Source organism: Dermacentor andersoni, chromosome 11 (assembly GCF_023375885.2).
Source record: "Dermacentor andersoni chromosome 11, qqDerAnde1_hic_scaffold, whole genome shotgun sequence".
Classification (NCBI taxonomy): Eukaryota; Metazoa; Arthropoda; class Arachnida; order Ixodida; family Ixodidae; genus Dermacentor; species Dermacentor andersoni.
In genome coordinates this window covers 109,251,128-109,276,254 of record NC_092824.1, presented here as the reverse complement: position 1 = coordinate 109,276,254, position 25,127 = coordinate 109,251,128, and the positions used below count along the sequence as shown (strand labels likewise).

The following is a 25,127-nucleotide window of genomic DNA, read 5'->3' as shown; positions in this document are numbered from 1 at the left end:
TTCGAATCGGAAGTGTAACTATTTAGCAGGTGGTTCCCCCGCCTAAAGTTTAGTGCCATTGAGCAATTTTATGCTGGGCATGCGTGTTCAGCCACTATGGCTAAACTGCACTTAATCTGGCAAGCACTGCGCTTAATCGCATATTATTTGCGAAGGTCCGTCCGTCAACTCGATATGAGACTCACAAAGCTGTACTGGAATTTTTGTCAACAACGGGACTGGACTCTCATGCGTAACAGTCAGCGTGTAACTCCTTTTTCTCTTTCTCCTTTTTTTCCCCTTCTCTCCTCCGTAAGCGGGTGGGCGTGGTGTCCAGTTTGGGAGACGACTGATAGCCCGCTTTTCTTTGTCTTTGAGATGTTTGTACACGTTCGCACGATTAGTACAAATAACAGCGGATGCAATTTCGGCGTGCCCTTTCGTATATTGTTCGAGGGAGAGTATACGTACGCTCCGGACAGGTGGGCCTCTGGTAGTAGCCGACGCCGGGAGTCATGCGCAGGGCGAACCCTCCGAGGCTGACCGTGTCGTCGCCGGACATGGCGCACACGCCCGCGGCCGGCGCGAAGCTGTAGCTGCGGCACGTGAACTCGCGGCACGTCTCGCACAGCGAGCGGCACTGGTCGGCGCTGAAGGCGCTGCGCACCTGGTCGGCCCGTCGCAGGTCCACGTCCTTGTGCAGCTCGAAGTCGCAGTTGGCCGCGTGGCCCGAGGATGCTGCGCGTGGCGCACGGGAATGACAGCTCGTGGGCGCCACGCGGACACAGCTCCTTTATAGCAAACCTCGGATTTCTTGCCTTCGTTTTTCTGTTCATCTTGAGTAACATTCATAAACGCAATTTAATCAACCCACTTGCATTTGTATCTGGAGTTGTTATCTCTCGTAACACATTACTTGAATGTGAAGAGGTTCCGAAAAGGAGTTATCGCGGGGCACGTAGGTTCGTACCGGTATTAAAACTTTAGCTTGTTGATGTAACTTATTAGTCTTCACGGACGTAAGAGCGAGCAGCCGTGTTGGTGGCGCCATCTTGCGGTATGCATAGTATAACCAGAGAGCGCACACAGGTAATACTGCACTAACTGAACCTCATTTACTTAGGTGCTTCTGTAAAGCATCGACAGCTGCGTAATTGTAAACATATACAGTTGCGTGAAAATGGGAAGACGGCCACGTCGATTCATGCTCATGTGAAGAACACGCACTGCCTCACCCAGAATGTAGCGCGCACATGGGGGTGAAGGGAAAGCCGACACCCCAATATTTGCTTCTGACTCCCCATTGTCCCCTTCCTGGCACCATGGAGTGTCAGTTGTGATAAGAGTTGTACGAAAATGGAGGATCGTGCTCAACACTTACCCGGCAGGCAGAGGTTCTCGAAGTAGTGCACGTGCGGTCCCTGCGCCGGAACGAAGGCGCTCGGCTGGGACCGCCTGTCCTGCGAGCTGAGCCGGCACTCCCTGGCGCGAGCGTCGAACTCGCCCGAGCGGCAGGGAAACGAGGCCTCGTGCAGGCACAGCTCTTGGCATCGCTGGCAGCTGGGCACTCCGGACACCACGCGGTCGTCGAATCCGCGCAGCTCCTTGTCGGGCACACGCTCCATCACCCAGTCCTTGTCGCACGCTGGACCTGATGACAGTGCGCAAAGCGACAACGCTTGGTTAACGGCCCCGAGCGAAGGACGAGGACGCAGAGGTCGGCAGGACCAGCGACGACTTGGAAATTACAGGAAGTCCTCGTTATAACAAATTCATCGGTAATGTGACTTCGTTATAAGCGGTACTTTGTTAAAAGCGGAGTGACTGTTGGAAGAATTGTGATAAAGCGAGCCAAAGGCGATGTGACAGAGATCGGCAGGAACGGTGCCGACGTCCAACTACAGTACACCCTCGATATAGCGAAGTCACGGTAACGCGGCACGTACCATCAACACAAATCCAACCGGAAGCAGGAAATAACGGATCAGAACGCCTGCCAGGCGTAATTACATGGAAGTGCGACGTGTAATCGCTCTGTAGGCGGTTTCCAAGAAAGTGCCATAAATCCAAGTGTACGTTTGGAGTCTGAAGTAAGCCGCTGTTACAAATGCAAGTCAACCTGCAAACGGAAGAACGCACTGGAGTAATTTATTAACTGTCTGCGTCTGGCTGGGCAGGCGCCGTACTAACACATAAATTTCGGAGAATGGAAGGGGGAGGGCATGTCCGGTCTGCACCCCATGGCTACGCGACTGTTTACGTTAGTGAGAGAGACCTTTACAAACACAGACACAACTGAAGGAAAGAAAAGTGCAACACATACACCGAATATCAACTCATAGGATCGCAGTGGCGGTAAGGAAGGGAGACGCAAAACATATCCGCGCATTATGGTCGGCGCATTGCTTATCGTCAAACGAAACAATCACGTATTTCTGGCAAGGGCAACCAAAAGAAAAGAGAACGTTTATTACCACTAGCTGTGCCGCCAGGAAAGGGACGGGATAGAAGGCGAAAGAAAGAAAACTACAAATAAGTACATGTGCACAGATTAAAGCATGACATTGACACGTGCTTCGCGCCACGCTAACACAATTAACAGCGGTAGCACGTGCGTAATTGACAGCTTAATCGAGCCCTCGATTATCTTGCAAAAAAAGTAAGGATGTACAAGACTAAATAGCTATCTTTCACGAATGCTCGCACGTGTTCACGATTCAGGGGTTGGCGCTGCCTTTCTTCGAGCATGCGCAGATGGGTTTCTCATCTTCCTTCATTTCCCACCGCAGTGCGATATCCTTTTAGTTGACAGCCGGCGCCTGTGTTTGTCATTTTGCGTTCCTTTAATCACATCCGTGTTTGGCACGCGCGCCTTTTCAGTACCGCGAGACGAGCGTATACTTGTTTTTTTTTTTTCTCGAGCCGGCAACCCACCGTGGACGCACATCTTGGCGAAGTAGTTCGAGCGGTCCGAGGCCGGCACCAGGGGCGGCTGGTCGGTCGTCGAGCCGAGCGTGTTGGCCACGTCCTCGTCGTCGAGCGCGGTGGCCGCGAAGCACGCGTTGTGCTCGTAGTTGACCACCACGCCCAGGCAGCGGGGCGACGCCTGGCAGCGGCGCAGGCAGTCCAGCGTGACGGCGCCGCGCGAGCGGAAGTCCTCGCGCGGCGCGAACATGGGCGACAGCCGGCGCGAGGCGGGCTTCATGGCCACCGTCTTCTCGAACGTCACGGTGTCCTCGCCCTGGGGACACTGCTCGTTCCGCGAATGCACTGCGAGTATGGATATGGTACACTCGCTCCATGCAGATCGACACACACTCATCCCCCGACTTTCACTCACTCACTCACTCACTCACTCACTCACTCACTCACTCACTCACTCACTCACTCACTCACTCACTCACTCACTCACTCACTCACTCACTCACTCACTCACTCACTCACTCAACTCATGACCGGCTGGCTCATCTTTCTACCTATTGAACTACAAAAGCCAATGCTCATTAGCTGATTCACTGACGCACGCATTAGGTCGCTTATTCGATTGCTTACTCGCTCCCTCGATTGACATCTCCTTCACTTGACGGCGCACTCGACCACTCGACTGATCGCTCCCTCACTCAGTCGATTGCTGACTTCATCAAGCGGTCAAGTGAGTTCATGAGCGAATTCAAATCAGAGCTAGTGTCCTCGCACTCGAGACATGACCACGTGGCTCGGCGGTCGCGCAACTATTTGACTCGTCCTGGAGGGCACGTGCCGCTTGATGACTGCGGCGCGTGGCACTTTCCAGTTTATCGTTTGAGGCTTGCCGAAGCCAACGGGTATTATGGTCGACGTTATGAAGACTGCGACTTGCACAACGCACGAAAGGGACGAGCGCCTATGTCGGTCTTATTTGTCGTGCGCTTTATGTCCTCTAGCCATAGTATATATGAATTTAAATCTGTACCAACTTATATACTCAGCAAAACCGGTCTAAATATAATTTCTTCTTTCTTTTTTCCCAGCTTGACTGAACATCGGGCATACTGACCAAAAAGAGCGCGAGAAAACAAGGAACGGGAAAGAAACACGCCATTTTTTCGTCCGTATGCAATACCAACTCGCCCAGGATTTAGTACCTCTATGCCACATCGGGTATTGTGCGAAAAGGCGGCGCCAGGCTTTCTTTCTTTCCCCCTCCCCATTATTTTAGGGGAGGAGGTGGAGGGGGGGGGGGCTGATTGTACATGTTCGTTTTGGGTGCAGGCAGGCACTCCATCGCTGTACACTTCGAACTGTTAGGGGGGCGATGAGGAGGGGAGAGGGGGAGGGGCACCACTTCAGGGCCGGCCTTGATTGTCCATAGCTCGTATAGCCGTATTAAACTTTACTTTGTACCTCTGCAAAGCTCGCACGCGTGCGCGATCTCGCCGTCGCATTCGTGCTCGACGTTTACAGAGAACGGTGTACGTTTGCAGAGATTTGTCTACAGTACAAGAAAGACTCCTGCGCACCCTTTAGGAAGCCCCACATGCTCGATGACCCCTGGGCACGCTCGCTACGCGAGACACATTTGCCACTCGAGCCAGACTTCACACTGTCTCACCGGGAGGCTTGTTCCAGAACTGGACTTCCCTGAGCGTGGGCAGCTCCCTTGACTGGGGGACCGCCATGGCGCCGGCTTTGAGGAGGAGGCAAAGGACACCAGCGGTCCGGACGGTCAGGGCCAGCCCGCCGATCCTGGAGCGCATGTCCCTTGTCCTGCATGCACGATGGACACGCACGTTGAGGGGCAAGCGCAGGTGACAGCCGTGCTTTGTCGACATGCCTTCACTCGGCTAAGTTATCCGCTCGTTCAACTTGGGAACCCGTGGAACCACGTGATCTCTCAAGACCACACGACCTGAGTCATCATTTCCACCAATATGTGACGTCAGTGGTTACGTACGGACATGCGGAATAGCCATTTTCCTACTGAAGCGGCCCGACTTGATGCCACCAGCGTCTACGAGAAAAAGAACTCTCCTATTAATCGACAGCAGCAATACTGCAGCTTCGTTTTAATGCTGTAAGCGGGAGACTGAACGGAAAGTAGTATGAAGGGGAAGAATACTTGAGCCGCACTCACACCATTTAATGTTGGTAATATATGAAAGAAAACGAGAAGGTCGGGCAGTCTAACAGACCTCGCTGACTGACTGACTGACTGACTGACTGACTGACTGACTGACTGACTGACTGACTGACTGACTGACTGAATGATTAACTAATTTTGTGGTGTGTAATAGGAGGAGGAGGAGGAGAAAGTAAATAGATAACGCACGTCGGGTTTCCAACCATATGCGCAAGGAGAATGAGGTTAAGGGATTAAAAGAGATATAAGCAGGGAGACGCGAAAGAAAGAAAGAAAGATAGAAAGAAAGAAAGAAAGAAAGAAAGAAAGAAAGAAAGAAAGAAAGAAAGGAAGAAAGAAAGAGCAATGCGGGGCTGTGAAAGAAGCGGTAGTCGAGGGCTCTGGATTAGTTTTAGCCGTCCGGTTTTTGTTCCGTTGCACCCAAAGGCCGGCAGACAAGTGTTTTCGCAGTCTGCCCTCAACGGAACGTGGTGCCATCCGGGTCAGGAATTGAACCCGTGACTTAACTAGCCGCCACTGCTATAGTTAAAGGACCTGAACGCTCCCGGAAAGCAAAGTGGGCAGTCCCTTTGGAACCCCTCTTTGGCAAACCGTGACCCGGATATGACCGCTAGTCGGAGAAGACAACGCCTGCCGTTGCCCGCGCCGCCGTGCAGCGCCCACGCAACGCGAGTCCTGTCAACTTCTCGACACCTAAAAAGTGTCACGGGGTCGCCGCCCCGTAACGCCTCGTCCATTTTGCGACCGCGCCACAAGAGCCGCGTAAGCGGACCCCGAGTCGCCTTTCGCCGCCTGTCGCCGGCTGATCAACTTCCTGGTACGGCGTGCTCTCGTCGACGGGTCCCACGGTGGGAGCCGACGGCAACAGAGCAAGCACCCTATGGACAGACGAGTCGAGAGGGAACAGATGGGGACAACGCCAGAAGATGCATAGGGGGCATCGACTCCTCCTGCTCTGAAATAGAAACTGCACCCGGCAGACACTGTACGGCAACGACGTTTATGCAGGACTCCCCCTCTCTTCGTATAGTCCATTCATACGTGCATGCATTCTGCCGGCGGTGGGACCGCTGTCCGGGCTTTGTGCGCGGTCGCCTTTTCTTACTCGGCAGCGCTTCATTTCGCCGCCGCTACCTTGTTGTTCATTTACACGGCTGGCCGACTTTTTGTAACACGCATGACGGCACCGCGTTTTGACCGGATTGTCTCCTACTCGTTTGGTGTAGCGGGGATGATGCGAAAGGAGAGGTTGTCCCTTTCCGCCCCGTAGCCCACATTTTGCGGTGTTATCTTTTTTTGTCTCGTATATACACGTTTCTCACCCTGTCGTGGCCGCCTGTTACCAAAGTGGGCAACCCAACCTTTTTTTTCTTTGGTTTTTCGGCACAGGTTTAGCTATAGCGACTGGAGAGAATGCTGTTTGCACGTACACATGCATCCAATTCTTTTATTGTGCGTGTGTGCACGTGTGTGTCTTTTTTTTTTTTGCTTTCTGTCGTTGTGGCATCTTTCCTCTCTCATTCAGCCTTTTGTTGTGTAACGTTGTATTCCTTTTGTTTGGAATCATATGCACCGCTTGGTAAGTATATGGCCTACTTAGCACGGAATGTCTAACACAGCCTTTCAGGCGGCCGTGGAGCCGCACGAATTTGGATCATATATGAATTTCTTTTTCTTTTCTTTTTTTAAACTTCGAGTCGCAAGGTCAGTAACGTCAGTGTTTGACACAGGTTCAGCTCTCTCGCCCAGGGCGCTGTGGATCTGTATTTGGCTCCTTGTTAGCGTAATATTTTTGTTCCTTGATTTTTTCGATAGTCCTTTTTCGATAGCCAGTTCTCAAGGTACCGTTTAACAGCAATTTTAACACCAGAAACAACTCATTACATTGAGTAATCTTGTTTGTATCTAAAATGGTTATTTCTCCATCCAGATACATTTGTAGAGCCCAATTTGTCACAGAAAAAGAAAAGGATTAGAGAAATTTGGGGGACCACTCAGGGAGAGGAGAGAGAGCAAATAATAAATGAAAGGCAGGGAGGTTAACCAGGACTGAGCCCGGTTGGCTACCCTACACTGGGGAAACGGAAAATGGGAGGGAAAGATTAAAGGAAGTAGAGAAGGTATACACTGGGGATATCGATCGGTCACTCAGTCCGGCAGCTTTCAAATGTGGCAGCGTTGCTTTTGTGGCCTTTTGTAGCTGCGATATCAGGGAGAGGAAATCGCTTCTGTGTTGTTACGGGTTCAGACCGAGCGTGATCTGTGTTTTGGACGAACTTCTCACGATGAAAACGTTCAAGCGTAGAGCTAGTGATGAGCCTTCACCCAAGGAAGCCGGGCTAGTTGGTTGCAACTATTGTGGAATCTGACTTACATGTACTACAGAGAAAGATGTGGACATGAAAGTAAAAATAAGACAGTAAGGTTAACGAGATGATATCGTTGGTTAGCTAGCCCGTGCCAGAGAAGGGAAACACAGTGGTAACGAGTGATGAGAAAAAGGGAGGAGAAAGAACGGTAGAATGAACGTTATAAAAATCTGCATGTGCATCGTAATAGTCTGCCAAGACGCCACACAGCTACGATCAGTCCGACTGAGTGTGATTTATTTTTTCCAGATTGAAAGAAGAAAATACGCAGGGCTAACGTCGAATTTCAAACTAGTTTTCACTGCTCAACGACGCTCATGACGCACATAAAATGCAGTCGCTGCTGGAAGAGGACACAACGTGATCACTGCGCACCGTTACCGTCGAGAACAATCACAGCCCTTGCGCTTGCGAACGAGGCGTGAACCTCTTTAGAATCAAGAATTTGTAAGATTAGAGAATGTGATATTCGGGCCCCAGCGCCGAGTCTGTAGTTTTGTGGTAGTCTACGTGGGGGCGGTCACAAGGGCCCCGCTGGACGTTCAACGGCGGTAAACTCGCTAATCGCCAGATCTCTTCGCGGTCTCCAGTTCACTGCGCTCTCAAACTGGGCCATAGGATGTCCTGCGAACGAATGGGCCTAAAGCAAACATCCCAGCAGTCACGTGTAGCGAGTTTGTAGATGGGCCACGTTCAAAATTTTTCCCTTTGCGCTTTGCCTTTCTTTCTTCCCCCCCCCCCCCTTTTTGTTTTTTTAGTTTGTGCCGTTCCTTTGTTCAGCGTTTCTCTTTTCTGCTTCATGCAAACAATCCACCCCGCTTCCATATCGCTCTTTCTTTTCTCTTCCCTTATTTTTTATGAGCTTGTCCTTTGTGGAATTCTTTGTTGTACGTTGAAACGGGCAAGGCGGAAGGTTCATGACCTTCGGTAGGAGTCAGCGCAGGCGCTGCTGTGGTCAACGTCTTTGTGGTCCCGTTCCCTTCGCGAGAAACTTATGGCACGCTCACGCGAAGTATTTTGTTAAGATCGGCGCCCGTCTATCGTCGTTGCATTGCTACAGGCAAATGTTGTTAGCGCGGTCGTAGTGTTTCCTATGCACACAAATTACTAAAACCTCCAGGAGAACATTGGCGCGGCGGCCTTTCCGCCACCATGGTAACGATAGCCAGTACATAGATTTGTCTGACCTTCTTGCTTGTGGCTTCGGACGGCTTTATTTACTACGCTGTGCTTGCATTTATTATCGGACCATACCTGCAAACTCTCCCGAAATTTTCGTTAAGTTTACGAATTCGGGCTCGTTCTACGATTTTACGGATACTGCGTCAAGCGTAACGAAAAATTGATTTCTGTTCTCAGAAACGTTGCGAAGTTTAAATATGGGGAAAGGCAATATTGCAAAAAGAAATGCATAAGAAACATTATGACAGAACCCATCGCACGATAACTGTCGACGGCAATGCGATTAGCATCCAAACAATGCACCGACGCACCGCATTGCTGAAGTGACGTTATTTAAACTATGTAGCGGTCATTTTGAGTGTTGTGTTCGTGCGTGTTCGTGGCTGTGTGTCGCGTGCGCAGTTGCGTTACACTCGAGTACTGTGCAAGACGGCAGCCCGTGGTGGCGCCAGACGTGGGGTTCCGCAACTGACGATGCTGCTAATAATCGCCGGCAGATGACGACTGATACGGCAATGGAATTCAGCCGCCGTGTCGGTTTTAAGGCGGAAGCCTTTAGTGGCTCACGAGTGTCCGGGCGCAATCCGTGGTGGACGCGGGAAAGCGGAGATCACCGGCGAGGGGAGCAAGGAGAGGAGGCGCCATGCCAGTAGAGTTGTGCGAGTGGGCGCGTGGGAGAGCGCGGACATGCGCGTGGAGGTGCGCGCATGTCGGCGACGAACCTTGAAGCCATGTGGCTGTGATTGCATCCCATGTTCGCAGCCACTGCGGCGTCAGTTCGCAGAACAGTTCAGACAACAGCTACAGAGGCATTCATAGATAGGCTTTCGCTTATCGCAGTTTAGCTCAGCTAAGTGCCCATCGATTTTTCTGATGGGACAAGAACTCCGCACTGCGTTGGGGCGTGGTCGGCGCGGCCGCCGACGTTGTTCAAATAAAGCACTTTTGTCAACTTGGCACTGAGGCTTCAGCGGCTTCGGATATGTACGCAGCATACCACTGTCTCCTGTATCGATCCACTTTGCTATGGCAATCTCTTGCCAAGGTCGCTCATTAGCATGACTGCATGATGACGACGCGGTGACAAAGATGAAATGGCGAAGAAGGATTGATGTCGATGGAACCACGAAGGCTGTGTACGACAACGGCGGCATCGCGACAATCGCATGACGATTATGAAACGGTGGCGATGGTATACGTAATCTTGAAGCCTGTATGTTGTAGGCTAGACCCATTCAAGAGCTAAGGAGTGGCCGGCGCCTTAAATTGTGCGTCAACATCTCCTTATATCAAATCAATAAAAAAGAAACGACAGCGTGACAACGTAGGCATGTGGAGAAGAGGATAGTGACGAGTGTATGACGGCAGCCGGATGCCGTAGCTGAAATGACGCCGATGTCGCGGCCATGACATCATGACAACTGTATGACAACGGATGCATGACAGCGACTGGTTGACTACGGCGCAATGACGACGATGGCATGACAACGGCGGCATAATCACGATTGAATAACAACAGCATAATTACGTTAGAATGATGGAGAAGCAATGACGTCGATGGAACAACGAAGGCAGTATGACGACGATATCGTGGAGACAATGGAATGTCGTTTCCGAAGTGATGACGTTGGCAAAACGCCGGCGTGACGTCGATGGTATGACGACGGCTGTGTAACGACGACGGCATGACAGCAGTGGGATGACCACGCTTTAATGACGACCATGAAACCAACACAACGGGATCACGATGGCGGTATGACAATGAATGCCCGACAACTGTATGACGACGAAGCAATGACGATAACACCAAGACAACGGTATGAGGACATTGGGATGACAACGATGACGTGACGACCCCTGTATCACAAGCACTATGATAATGACGGTTGAAGACGACAGCATGACGAAGCTGGAGCGATGGCGATAGAACGACCACGACGGCACCATGACGGCGGTATGAGAATGAATGCCTGACGACTGCATGAACTATGACAACGGATGCATAAAAGCTACTGTTTCACGTCGACGCAATGAGCCGATGGCACGACAATGGCGGCACAATCACGACTGAATGATGAGAGAATCACTGCGCTCTAGAATGACGAAGGAATGACGTCGATGGAACGACGAAGACATGAGGACAACGGGATGACGTTACTGAAGTGATGGCTGTGGTAAAACAACGGCTCGCGACGACGATGACATGGCAACGGTATAAGTGCAATGGAATGACAACAAATGTATGACGATGATGAGGAACGACTATACTCTATAACGAAAACTGTATGACGATGACGGCATGACGAAAGTCGGATGACGAAACGGGAGTGGCAGCGAAAGAAAAACCACGAAGGCATCACGACGACGGTACGACAACAAATGTCTGGCAACGTTATGACGACAATGTCGTGACGAGGAACGCATGACGAGAGCCAGATGACAAAGCTGGAATGTCGACGATGCAACGACCACAAAGGCATCACAACCACGAGCACATAGCTAGTGGCTCAAGCTATTAGAGAACTTCGACCACTGCGTCGGCGTAGAAGGCATGACGACGACGCCACAATGGCATGGCACAATGGTCTGCGTAAGAGGATAGATAGATAGATAGATAGATAGATAGATAGATAGATAGATAGATAGATAGATAGATAGATAGATAGATAGATAGATAGATAGATAGATAGATAGATAGATAGATAGATAGATAGATAGATAGATAGATAGATGCGGGCTCGAAACGCCTGAAGTAGAGAAATAATGCTAATCGCATTAAAAACTAGAATTTGATGCTGCCAGCACCGTCCTCTTATGCCAGCGCAAAAAGCCATATGCCCAGATGAGTACTTGCTTCGAACAAGTATATTGCCGAGTTCCTTAAGTAGGACAAGTCGGCAAGAGCGAAGTGATAGAGCAAGAGCAAAGTGAGCAAACAGCCATTGTGATATTTTGTGTCCCTGATAAGTCTCTCTTACCATAATAAGTGTATCTCTACTGCTACAGGTTTTTAAGCCATCGTAGATAAAGAGCGAATGTACTCGCAGCTCGTGGCGAACATTTAAAAAAAGATGCGTGCTGCAACCTTTATATTTCTTATGACTACGCTTAAGAAGTATCACGTGACGCACACTTTTAGTGTCTTTTCTTCCTCTATTACTGAAAGAGACTCACTGCGAATACGGCCTATGGAATGCTCGGTTACAAAGCGAAGGACGCAAATGATAACAACATAGTTCGATGAAAAGAGTGACACGTTGAGCTAGTTGATTTCCTGCCTCCGCCTTTGTCCCTTTTGTCTTGATGATCGCAAGTGAACTGCACACTAAATGTTTTAGCACCGTTATGAGTGTTTAAAGGGTGCTCAGTTTATGCCATAGTTAACATCCTCACCGTTGAGAGGCAACATCAAGCCGCTGAAGGAGACAAACAAAGTTTGCTTTCTTTTGGCGACTACAATTGTGGCAACATGATGGTAGCTGCGACAGATGGCACGAAAGCTGTACGAAATAAACATTAATAGCAGTTGCGGCGTTGTCTAACTATCCTGCCAGGTATCCAACGCACACCAGGTAGTAAAAATTAATGCGAAGTTTTCCACTACCGTTACTCTCATTGCTGGTGTAGCTTGGGGCATCCTATCGTACACAATCAAATATTTTGCAGCCTAAAGATTACAGGGTGTCACCCATGGGACATATCAGCACCCTTAAGGGTGCACTTTTTTTTTTACGGCGCAATAGTCGAAATTTGCTTCCTTGTGAGTAACTTATCGGAAGAATATGGGCGCGAAAGAATACGTTCAGCATTGGCATGCAAGAGCTTCGTGCTAAATGTTGGAGCATTGACATGTAAGCTCAGCACTTAACGGGAACTTAGCACGCAGGGTGCGAACTCTACACACACCTTGCGATATCCATGCATGTTTCTCGCAAACAAATCACGACTGTCTTATTGGAAAACACTTACGGTCAACCACATTTGAGTCATCTCCAACTTTTTGGGCTAAGAAGAAACACCTTAAAAGAAACAACATTCAGGACCACGTCATCTTCTATCCTTTTAATAGGCAACAGGACAGCGTCGTTTCCATCCTGTTAATAAGCAACAGAACATCGTCCTTTCTGGACCCTCGTTTATTGCTTTGCTAATCTGTTTGTTTTCCTCTTAATTCACTGGAAATGGCCCAGCGTACTGCCTTGAGCCCTATAAAGTTCACACTCGATAATTTTCCTTCATTATATGGTATCCCTGAAATGGGAGAGTTACTGAAGTCACGGACTTTCTTCAATAGCAGTCGGAAGAGAAAGTTCTGGGCTAGTTGGTCTGCGTCCACTTTCTCGAAAAATTCAGCTCACACAACGATCGGCGAGGGCACAAAAGGAAGGAACGCGCAAGACACGCACGCTTCTGTATGAGTTGAATTTCTTCAATAGTATGCCTACATGGATTTCTGAATAAAAAAAGAACGAAGGAGAGCCACAGCTTTGGTGTGGAGTGAGATTAAAGTGTTCGATTACATAATGTAGTTAGGCTGAAATCGGTCGTCATGCATGAAGAGAAAAATGGAAACAAACAATAATTTAAGCAAGTTGCACACGGCGATAACCATATAGACCAACATGTCGTACTCGTGTTGGCGTGTGCCGTGAATCGGCGGCTGTGTCGTTCTGCCGCAGAGCAGGAAGTTCAGGGTTCGACACCCGAATGCGCGAAGGCCGCAATCCGACGGGCGTAGAATGCAGACATGCGCTCTCGCACTTGTCTTCTTTTTTTGCGCGCTAGCGAACCGCAGCTGGTCGAAATTCGTCCGCGACACTCTACAACGGCGTCCCTCAATATCCTCCGCGCAGTTTCGTGAGCTTAAACTCATTCGGTCATCATCCAAAGAAAGAGGCATATATCGCCGCGTTCTCGAACTCCAGTGTTGACACTGACTCTCCGAATCTGGCAAATTGAAACAAGTGAGATTCGCGACAGTCAGCTAGGCCAGGAATGTATTATTGATCGAACGGAATATTCTCATCTATCTCCATTTGGATTGGCACAGAAGGGCGAACTTCTTTATCATTGGGGAGCCAGCCTTTCCGAGGTACCTGTGTATATGGTGTCGACTTTGCAACAGTGTGTTGCATTCCGGTGGTCAGCAATTTCTTGTTTCATTTATCCGGGAAACGTTTCAGAAATAGGCCTGCTCGTAAGATATCCTTGCTGGAAATCCTTTCGGAGATAAGACTGCCGCTCGTATATGCTGCGTAAGTAAATTAGGTATGATTTCGCATATTCGATGCAGGTCGTTCTAAGGTTACGGAGATGACCGCTCTGCGTCGCTTGTGCCGAATGCGTTTTCTCGCTTTTCCTATCGCGCACACACGCACACACACACGCACGCACGCACGCACACACACACACACACACACACACACACACACACACACACACACACACACACACACACGCATATATATATATATATATATATATATATATATATATATATATATATATATATATATACACACAGATTGTTTCAGTGAACACTTTCAAAAATCTGTAAACGTTCCCTGTGGCAGATATAATTCTGGTTCATGAGCTGGTCTACTCGAAGCGGCGGACAATACATGCACTAAAATTGAGATGCAAAATCGACTAATACATAAAAATTCACTAATTAAGCTTTTAACTAATTACATTATGGCCCATATTGCAATTCACAAATTCTAGCCGTGTAGTTCGCATGGCGGATCCACTTAGACCGAATTTTCAAGATGACACCAGTTCTGAGTTATAAATTTCCGAAACGCATTGGCGTTCCGGTTAATTTGTTAACAAAACGTCGTTTCATGCACTTTTATTTTAATTATGGGGTTTAACGTGCCAAAACCACTTTCTGATTATGAGGCACGCCGTAGTGGAGGACTCCGGAAATTTCGACCACCTGGGGTTCTTTAACGTGCACCTAAATCTAAGTACACGGGTGTTTTCGCATTTCGCCCCCATCGAAATGCGGCCGCCGTGGCCAGGATTCGATCCCGCGACCTAGTGCTCAGCAGCCCAACACCATAGCCACTGAGCAACCACGGCGGGTTCGTTTCATGCACTAAGCACACAAGTAACTGGAACGGCAATGCATTTCTTCGCAAAGTTCGGGAATTTATACCTCGAAACTGGTGTCGTCCGAGAATTCGTTCCAAGTGGATCGGCTTTGCGAAGTCCACTGCTAGAATTTGTAAATTGCAATATGGGTCATAATTAGCTAAAAAGTTTATTCGTGAATTCTTGTTAATTAGTCAATTTGCATTTCAATTTTTTGTGCAAGTAGTGTCCGCCGCTTCGAGTAGACCGGCTCATAAACTAGAATTGAGCTATTTGGCACAGGCAACCATTAAAAAATTTTTAAAGTGTTCGCTGGAACACCCTGTATAAGGCGTTTCTGTTGCTTCATCCTTCCGCGTTATCACTAGGCGCACGTTTTCAAAAACCACTCCATCTCTCTCAGACGGTCGAACGGACGAAATAAGAATTGTGTACCTAGGAAAGCTTTCCGTTTATTAGCTTCTTTTTTCAGAAGAACAGCTTAACGATTTTGAAGACAATATGTGTAAAATATAGGGGGTTAAATTTGGCGCGCAATTGGTCACTTCCACCAGGAGAAAAACCTATGTGTTTCTGAAGATATGTTAGCCAAGTTCGGTAACGGACCAAAATATAATGAACTCGGAATTTCATTTGATAAAATAAAGCGTACCGCAACAGCACGTTGACAAAAATTTGGCGCAAAATATACTTGCTGTTCAAGATGTATCAAATGGCGAAGATATACAAGGAAGCGCGGGTATTCTTTTGTGCGCGAAAGCCATGAAGCTGTTGCGATAACTTCAAATCACCTAGACGCTAACATGTCTGAGTGCAAGTTAAACCAGAACAACCACTCTCGATGTTGAGGAAATTCAGCTTTGTGGACACTTCTTCAAGAAATCGACAAGGATAGAAAGTTGCCGTTTCGAGGAATTCTCGTCTGGTCGGAGATAATCACGATACAAATGAAGAGAAACCTAAAAACGGGTGGAAAGTAAATGGATAATAGACTAAATAATATCCCCTCTCATGCGCACGCTTTGAAAGAACGTTCAAGCCGGAGAAGAATGAAATCTGCGAGCCTAGTTGGCTCTTCAATCATTCACAAACAAGCCAATCTCGAATGAAAAAAAGATTGATCCCGATCAAGCTAGATCGCGATCGAAAGTACCCGTGTGACACTGGTATATATATATATATATATATATAAAAGCTGTCAAGTGAGCCTTGTCCGCAAACAGGATTAGCTTTTTCTTTCCTTGACAGTCAGCGACAATATGTGTGTTTTATAATTTTCACTTTCGCCAACGTACAATTTTGTTGAGGTGCCTGTCAAAGAGTTGTCAACCAGCCTTTCTCACCTTGTACCGATGCACCACGTCGACGTCAGTCCAGCATCGAGAGAGACAGTGCGGCAGCACAGTTCGTCATCCGGCGTCTCGATCCATCACGCACGCGCACACCGAGCCGTCGTCATCGTCGTCAATCCTTCGATCGTCGTCGTGGGCGGTCCCAAACTGTCCGAGCAGTTCCCGCGTGGCCCGGTCCAACTGATCCACCTGAAGAGCGGTTTCGTTTCTGCCCCGCTGTCTTGTTTATTGCGCCCCACAACCCCTAGCCCCGTGACCCCCCTCCTCCTCTCCCTTCTCCTCCCACCATTAGCCTCCCTCTCTCAAGTATTCGTTTATAACCTCCCACCAGAAGTAGTGCGCTCTCACCGAGGAAAGGTGGACGTCACGCTAGGCTTCACGCGTTCTATGAATGCTGCGCCTTTGCGGCGGTGAGCCCTAGTGGGGTTGGGGGACGCTGGCGAGCAACGGTAAAGTTAACGGCGGCGTTGTGAGAGAGGGGGTCACTAAGCGATGTAAGGAAGGTGCGTGCAGAGGGCGAGAGGGTTGATGGACCGTATTTGAAGGCGCGGGAAAGTGGACCGACAGTGAACGAGAGGGAAGCCTCTTTTGATATGCGCGCGAGATGGGGACACCGCCACCAAATTGGTCGTTCCCTCGGCGCGGCTCCAGTCTGCTGGTCACCGAACGGAACGACTACGACGACGTCATCGTTATTGTTCGCCAAGCGGTGTTGGCGGTGACGCTTATGACCGCCGTCGGAGATAACCCGATTGTGTATACCCGTAGACACCGGAAGATATCGGTCTTGACAGAGAGTCCTCAAAACACACACGGACATATAAACATCCTATAACACGACTAAAAAGAAAAAGAACACTGTAAAAGGCATTAGGATCTGAGGGGCTCGAAAGCGTGCAAGATAGGAAGTGCAATTCGAATGAATTTTTTTGACGCCTTATTTGAAACGAGGAGGCCATTAAGCGCATCATCATCGTCTCAGAGTCTTGTGTGTGGGCGCAATGTTGCTGATGCGCCATCAGAGGTCCGTGCTGGATTACGGAGGCAACTCAGCCGAACAGCTCAGACTCAATATATCCCACTTCCGTTGTCCCGAATTCACGCTTGCATGAATTACTAATGATTGATGTCGTGGCAGAGCGAAAAAGCCTCAACGTTCGCATTAAGAACTGTTACGAAGCACGATGTAGCCTGAATAAATATTGAGGTACCGTGCTGCTTCACTAATAAGCGCGCCACATAGAAAACGTTGCGTTGATAACTTCCTAAACTTTTAACTTGCATAAGGCAGCTCTTCTGAACGTTGGTACTGCCCCGCTCGAATTTTGTATGAACTAAAAACGAAACAAAGCACCGCTCAACCACAAAAGCGAACCGCGAAGAACAAGCCATCGTGGAACAAACCTTCGACGAATTTTCGGCGTAGGCGCCACGTGGCGTTATTACGGCGCGGCATCAAGAAAATGGGATGCCAAGGTCTGCCTCTGCCAGCACCAACGTAGGAAATGGCTCGCGAAGAAAGAGATGAGCATATGAGCAACCACTGATGACGTCGCACATGACCTCGGAGGCGACGCGCAGACCAAGCCCAGATATTTTTCTGAGCTTCGAAAGTGATACGAAGCTTTTACAAGGACATTACGAGTGTTTCCGTTGTCCACAATTTACCTAAAAGCCGCAAAACCTGTCATGCAACTCCAAAAGCTTGCAATACTTAAGAAGCCAGTGTCAGCTATACGTTACGCCACGCCCTAAATACTGTGCTTAGTTGAACTTGTTTTTGAGACTCGTCTAGTTCACACTTAAAGCAATAACCGTAGCGCTAACACTGTGAACAAAAGACGTGTGACGGGAGGAACGCTACGTCTGTAGCGTTCGCCCCGTCATATTTCCAGTGTATCTCGTGTTAGCGCTACGGTTATTGCTTTAGCTCGAAATTATGTATACCGTATCAGTGGCGGAAGAGCCATTTCACCTTTCGGCGCAAGTCCTGGCGCAGGCAAAAGCCGATTTGGCGCAGCAGCAAGCACTCTTGGCGCAGGGTCCAACGCACGCGTGCTTACCATATACCATGCAGCTTTTAACTGATATAGTCGACATAGTGGAAGAGAGAATAGCCTAGAGGAATTCGAAATCCCACAGGTAACGCCAGAAGAAGTAAAGAAAGCCTTAGGAGCTATGCAAAGGGGGAAGGCAGCTGGGGAGGATCAGGTAACAGCAGATTTGTTGAAGGATGGTGGTCAGATTGTTCTAGAGAAACTGGCCACCCTGTATACGCAATGCCTCATAACCTCGAGCGTACCGGAATCTTGGAAGAACGCTAACATAATCCTAATCCATAAGAAAGGGGACGCCAAAGACTTGAAAAATTATAGACCGATCAGCTTACTGTCCGTTGCCTACAAAGTATTTACTAAGGTAATCGCAAATAGAATCAGGAACACCTTAGACTTCTGTCAACCAAAGGACCAGGCAGGATTCCGTAAAGGCTACTCAACAATAGACCATATTCACACTATCAATCAAGTGATAGAGAAATGTGCAGAATATAACCAACCCTTATATATAGCTTTCATTGATTACGAGAAAGCGTTTGATTCAGTCGAAACCTCAGCAGTCATGGAGGCATTACGGAATCAGGGTGTAGATGAGCCATATGTAAAGATACTGGAAGATATCTATAGCGGCTCCACAGCCACCGTAGTCCTCCACAAAGAAAGCAACAAAATCCCTATAAAGAAAGGCGTCAGACAGGGAGATACGATATCTCCAATGCTATTCACAGCATGTTTACAGGAGGTATTCAGAGGCCTGGATTGGGAAGAATTGGGAATAACAGTTAATGGGGAATACTTTAGTAACTTGCGATTCGCTGATGATATTGCCTTGCTTAGTAACTCAGGAGACCAATTGCAATGCATGCTCACTGACCTGGAGAGGCAAAGCAGAAGGGTGGGTCTGAAAATTAATCTGCAGAAAACTAAAGTATTGTTTAACAGTCTCGGAAGAGAACAGCAGTTTACGATAGGTAGCGAAGCACTGGAAGTGGTAAGGGAATACATCTACTTAGGGCAGGTAGTGACCACGGATCCGGATCATGAGACTGAAATAACCAGAAGAATAAGAATGGGTTGGGGTGCGTTTGGCAGGCATTCTCAAATCATGAACAGCAGGTTGCCACTATCCCTCAAAAGGAAAGTGTACAACAGCTGTGTGTTACCAGTACTCACATATGGGGCAGAAACCTGGAGGCTTACGAAAAGGGTTCTGCTGAAATTGAGGACGACGCAACGAGCTATGGAAAGAAGAATGATGGGTGTAACGTTAAGGGATAAGAAAAGAGCAGATTGGGTGAGGCAACAAACGCGGGTAAACGACATCTTAGTTGAAATCAAGAAAAAGAAATGGGCATGGGCCGGACATGTAATGAGGAGGGAAGATAACCGATGGTCACTAAGAGTTACGGACTGGATTCCAAGGGAAGGGAAGCGTAGCAGGGGGCGGCAGAAAGTTAGGTGGGCGGATGACATTAAGACGTTTGCAGGGACAACATGGCCACAATTAGTACATGGCCGGGGTAGTTGGAGAAGTATGGGAGAGGCCTTTGCCCTGCAGTGGGCGTAACTAGGCTGATGATGATGATGATGAGTCGACATGTTGTCGAAACAGGTTCGCGCGAGGCGTACCCTGTAAGCGCGGTCACGAAATGACGCGATGCTCCTCCACAACGCGACGCACAAAGGGCACTACGGCAGGCTTCGTCGATACGGCGCCGAGATGGCACCACAGACAGATCGTCAACAAGCGTGTGTTTATTAACCCAGGATGCAACACAGTGCGACAGACACTGCTTGTGGTCAAAGGCTCACCGCAAGACCGATCGAATACGCGCGCCTGCACTGAACATAACATCATGCAATGCATCCATACCATGCCATGCACATTAGGGACTTTTCAAATTTGGGCCGCAAATGTACTGCGGCCGCAATAAAAAATTTAAAAAAAATGAAGATAGCGTCAGCGCCACTTTGCATGCGCGAGACGCATGCAAATAGGGTTTTGCGTCGGCGACGCTATTTCACCGAAATAGCGCAGCGACCCAAACTCGACGCAAAAGCTATGCGTCAACGAACATGGCGGCGCCCATGGAAGTGCCGGCTCTCGCGGTGTGCCACATTTGACCTCATTCGCTAATATACCATTCCTAACTATGCGCCACGTGCGATTATGATCGCAGCGGCTCTTTTCCAAAGCCCCGCTATCACCCATAAGCATCGAAAGAGGTTAACTTTAATCCGAGAATGTAACATCCTCCTTCGGCAAACTCCGCGGTATACCACGCGGATTCTATCAACACCGAAATGAAGCGCCAGCAAGGCGGCACATCGGCACCACATTGCACGTCCGCCAGAGAACGATGGACGAATGACGAACCGGATGACTCAATCCTACGGGAAGCTATGGACGGGCTTTGCTTCCTTCTATGATGATGATGATAATAGCATGCTGCTAGTTTTGACTTCAGTTTTCCTGGCTGCGAAGTACTGCACCGACGGAAGGAGGGTTTCGCTCTTATGCATGCTTTGGCGCAGGCTCGGCGCAATTTCCCGCCAAAATGCCGTTTTGGCGCAGGATGGCACAAAGGTCCGATCTCGGCGCATTTTGGCGCAACTGTTCCCCCACTGCCGTATTCGACGAAGGAAGAGCTTACTTTGTGATTGCGAGACGTCGATGAAATTTGGTGCGTTTGCACGGCCGGCCGGCGCGAGTCCATGTCAGAACTGAGCCGGAAATTCGTTCCTCGCGGTTCGGGCTCGAACTTCTCCTGTCTTGAGCCTCCTATTTTTGCCCCAGCGGATTTCGTCACACTGAGTATTGTGAGTATTGTATTGCATTTGCGCCTGCCTCATTGCTTAGTTCGGAGCAGTTGTATTACGCCGGAATCGTTGCAGTTCCAGAAGCACATTTCCGAGCTACCTCTTCAAGCGGTTCGCTTTAACCTCTTGTACCGAATAATTAATTGCTTTGTATGTGTGCGTCTACTTATTAAATGTAGGCACTATCACAGAAATAGAGGGAGGGTTGTGGAAAGGGCACACGTCTTTTCAAGCCCGACATCCAGCCTCTTTCTAAAATAAGTCGTCTCTGTCGTCATCTCTCCAGAGCGAGAAAAGTCTGTCTTTCTTTTTTTTTGGTGACTGACAGAATTTTTTCTATTTTTTACTCTTGGTAACAGTGCTTATCGCGTTATCTGATTCCGGAGTTGCAGAAGCAAACAACCCTATTTGGTCTTCTCTGCAGCGGTAAGGACGCGTTCGAGAGCAGAGATATTGGCCAACTATAGCGATTTCAGTGCGGGGTCAGTGGCCGAAGACGGCATGATAATATCTTCAATGATAAAAACTGCCTATTTTGTGACAAATACACGGCAAGTGTTCCTGGACAAATTCCCAAAATTCAAACTGTTTGAAACGTTTACATATTTTGGGTGGAGTACATCTATGAATTAAGGGAAGTAGCCGGCGCCGTTTAACAGGCACGAATAATATATGCTTGAACACAGATAATATAGATTATATTAATAATAATTTAAAAAAATTGCGCTAGAATCCATCTCACGATGACTGTCGACAGTAACGCGCTAGCATTGAATCAGTATAGCAACACAACGTATTGACACCATCAAAACAAGTTTTGTATGATTGATTGATTGATTGATTGATTGCTTTGTTTGCTTCGTCACGGCACAGAATAACATGAGGCGGAGGGAAAAGCCGTTCGAATGACGGCTTGAGGGATCCTTCGCCCCTTTGTCCACAATGACAGCAGCTGAAATACAATATCACAGCACTGTTTTTTAAAGTGACACATTGTTTCAAATAAATATCAAGCCATAAAAGAAAACTGAAAACATCGCCTATACACAGCTTACACAACAAAGAAAGTCGCTTTAATCTCCTACACCTGGATAATACACTACCTAGTTTAAACAAGAGCCGCTTGATCCGCTGTACTGTCCTGCAACCACAACACCCAAGCCACGCGGGGCAGCCAGATAACGGGAGAGGCGAGGGCCATGCAGCGAAAACAACATAAGGGGGAGCAAGGGAGTCGAGAATCCCAGACCTAACGTAACAGTATAACAAGAGCTGCTTCCCGGACACCGCCTACTTCTGTAATATTGTGGAACTCACCGTCTTGACCGCTACGATCTTGCCCAAACAGCATTTACGTCCTCTATTTGCGTTTACACGCAAATATTGCGGTATTCGACAGTGTTCACAGCTAAACATGACGACGTCTAGAGCAGCCCCCAAGGTCTGCACTTTTCTTAGCATAAATGATGCATCCACAAGGCCAAAACAATTTGTGTCTATCGTAACGCTGACATCTCCCACGTGATTATAGGACGCGAGACGTGATCTCCCTCGTGTCAAAGTTCGTCAGTCTTTGGCCGGATGCCTGCTGCGATGTTTCAGTGACTACGGAGTTTCACTGCTGACCACGAGGTCGTGGGTTCGACTATCGGCCGCCACAGCTGCATTCCGGCGCCGCAGGAACGCTCCGTCTACAGCGCAAACTAATTTACAGCCTCATGTGTGCACAAGGGTTCAAATCGGTTTATAACTCGCACCCTTACAACAATTTTTGGGTATAATCGTTGGTGTTATAGACCGATTTACACCCTCACGCTCTCTTAAGGGTGTAAATTAACTTACGGTGTACGCCGAGATTACGGTAAGCATTAAATTACCCCAGGTGCCCGAAATATTGCTACACGCGTGTGGTATTTGATTGTTTGAACGAGGCACGTGGGCGCTATCACCTGAGAAAAAAAAGAACGAACTGGGCTCGCGCTGTGAATCTAACCGGTCAGCGCTGCAACCGCTGTTGTAAATATAACCTGTAAATAGTTGTTCGTCTTATTGACTCGTCCTTCGAGTAACATTGTGGTGGAGGTGGAACGTTCCCCGTCCTTGCCACGGAGCTCCGAAGCGGCCACAACGTCGCCTTCTCAGCCATGGCTTGTGATGGAACCACCCCGTCGCCACCTACACCTGCGGCAACCACAACGTGCGTTACATTTCCTAGTCTCCGTGATCCTGGGACATTCTCCGCCCAAAATGACGTTGACGTCTACAACTGGCTCAGCATGTATGAGCGTGTTAGCCAAAGCCACTACTGGGACCCTACCAACATGCTTGCCAATGTGATCTTTTATCTGGACCGGACACCGCGTGTCTGGTTTCGCACTCATGAGATCGAGCTCTCCAGCTGGGACATTTTCAAAGAGCGGCTTCGGGACCTGTTTGGCAACCCGTCAGGTCGCCAACAGGCCCCGCGAAAAGAGCTTGCCACCCGTGTCCAGTCGTCGACCGCATCGTATGTCTCCTACATACAGGAAGTGCTCGCGCTTTGCCGGAAAGTCGACGAGCACATGACCGAGGTTGACAAGGTGGGCCATATCCTAAAAGGCATCGCGGACGACGCCTTCAATTTGCTCGCCTATAATGACGTTTCTACCGTCGACGCCATCGTCAAAGAATGCCGCCACTTAGAGGTAACCAAAAGCCGCCGCGTCGTCCCACAATTTTCCCGGCTCCCAAACAACCCTGCCACGTCCTCTTGCTCCGCTCTTACCGCCACACGACCATTTCAAGAGAACGTCACACGTATCGTTCGCCGTGAGATTGAAGCGGCGAGTCCGGACCCCCTTCATCCACGACCCCTTGACGGTACCTTTGAACAAGCGGCTCCCACTATTTCCGTTGTTCAAGCAGTTGTGCGGCAAGAAATTGCAAACCTTGGCATCCCTACCGCCTGCTCTGTCTCCTGACCTGATTCGGCATCCATTCCCATGTCCACAACCTGTAATGACCAATATTTCGCTCCCAGACTACGCAATCCTGCTGAATGGCGAACCCCAGACGACAAACCGATCTGCTTCCGCTGCCACCGCGTTGGTCATGTATCCCGCCACTGCCGCACCACCTGGATGCCGCCGTACTGGAGCTCCTTCCCTGCTCCTCGCCCATACGCCGACGCTCGTCGTTATTCATCGGACGCCCTCCGTAGCTGTGTCTGTCACAGTAGGCGTGTCCCTTCGAAAAGTCAAACCCCATTAGCAAATCGCTAAACTTCGCGGCCAAAGCAAATGTATCTGCCAACAGTTACCCAACCCCAAAATTTACTTTGACAGTCTACAGATGGAAAAGTGAGATTGGGAGCTTAACCAGACCTGAGCCCGTTTGGCTGCCCTGAACTGGGGTAAGAGGGACTAAAATATGCGCAGAAGGAGAGAATATTTCACTCACAGCATTGATAATATATACAGCCCTCCTGTGTGCGCGCTCAGCATGAGCCACATAAAACCCCATCGGGGCTATTGTCAACCCTACGCCGAGAAATACACGAACACTTAAATTTATTAGGTGCACTTGCGTTTTACTTTTTTATTAATTATATACACTTTCTCAGAAGGTGGTCTGAGAATTTCTGAATATAAGTACACAAACAAGAATAGCTGTTAACGATGTTCGATCAAAGCTAGTCAGCACATCTTGTATGGACAAATAAAACAAGCAGAAAATGAGGTGGAACAGCTAAATTGAATTTCGTAGGCAGTGGATGCTAATAAAAATGAATTTAGCAGCCTTCATATAGACTGTATATGCAGGCCACCTCTGTAACTTCGAACTTTTCCTCACTTTAGCCCACTTTCTCGTTTTTCTTGCTCCAGCGAAGCAGCTCCGCCTAAATGAGCCTCTATTTCCACTCTCGAAGATAAGGCTTATTTTATCACGCGTTGCCGTCTCCACATGTCCACTTTCTTTCCTAGTAAATGTCCAATATGACACGCTATCACTCGTCGTGATAATGTGCTGAACAATACATGGATCGCGAAAAAAAAATCTCTGCACAAAGGCGACCGATGTCACGTCTGTAGATGACAAAAATTACGCAGTTACGTGAAAGCTGTACAGAGCATATGCAAGCCCCGATTCGACAGTGCAGCATGAATACACCCCG

General features: G+C 48.7%; 1 protein-coding gene across 2 annotated transcripts in view; it reads right to left on the bottom strand.

Moving 5' to 3' along the window:
- LOC126539453 (uncharacterized) overlaps positions 1 to 16,331 on the bottom strand; it is a 29,809-nt gene extending 13,478 nt beyond the window's left edge. Inside the window, exons 1-5 of one of the 2 annotated variants that reach the window (XM_050186297.3) lie at positions 16,089 to 16,331; positions 4,571 to 4,725; positions 2,914 to 3,249; positions 1,361 to 1,630; positions 451 to 717 (exon numbers count right to left, since the gene is read on the bottom strand). In XM_050186297.3, the coding sequence (XP_050042254.1) occupies positions 451 to 717; positions 1,361 to 1,630; positions 2,914 to 3,249; positions 4,571 to 4,715 (1,018 nt within the window). In that variant the 5' untranslated portion in view covers positions 4,716 to 4,725; positions 16,089 to 16,331. Of the gene's footprint in view, positions 1 to 450; positions 718 to 1,360; positions 1,631 to 2,913; positions 3,250 to 4,570; positions 5,170 to 16,088 lie in introns of those variants that run through there. The other variant, XM_055075392.2, reaches the window with a different exon arrangement.
- Between the last annotated feature and the right edge of the window lie 8,796 nt (positions 16,332 to 25,127).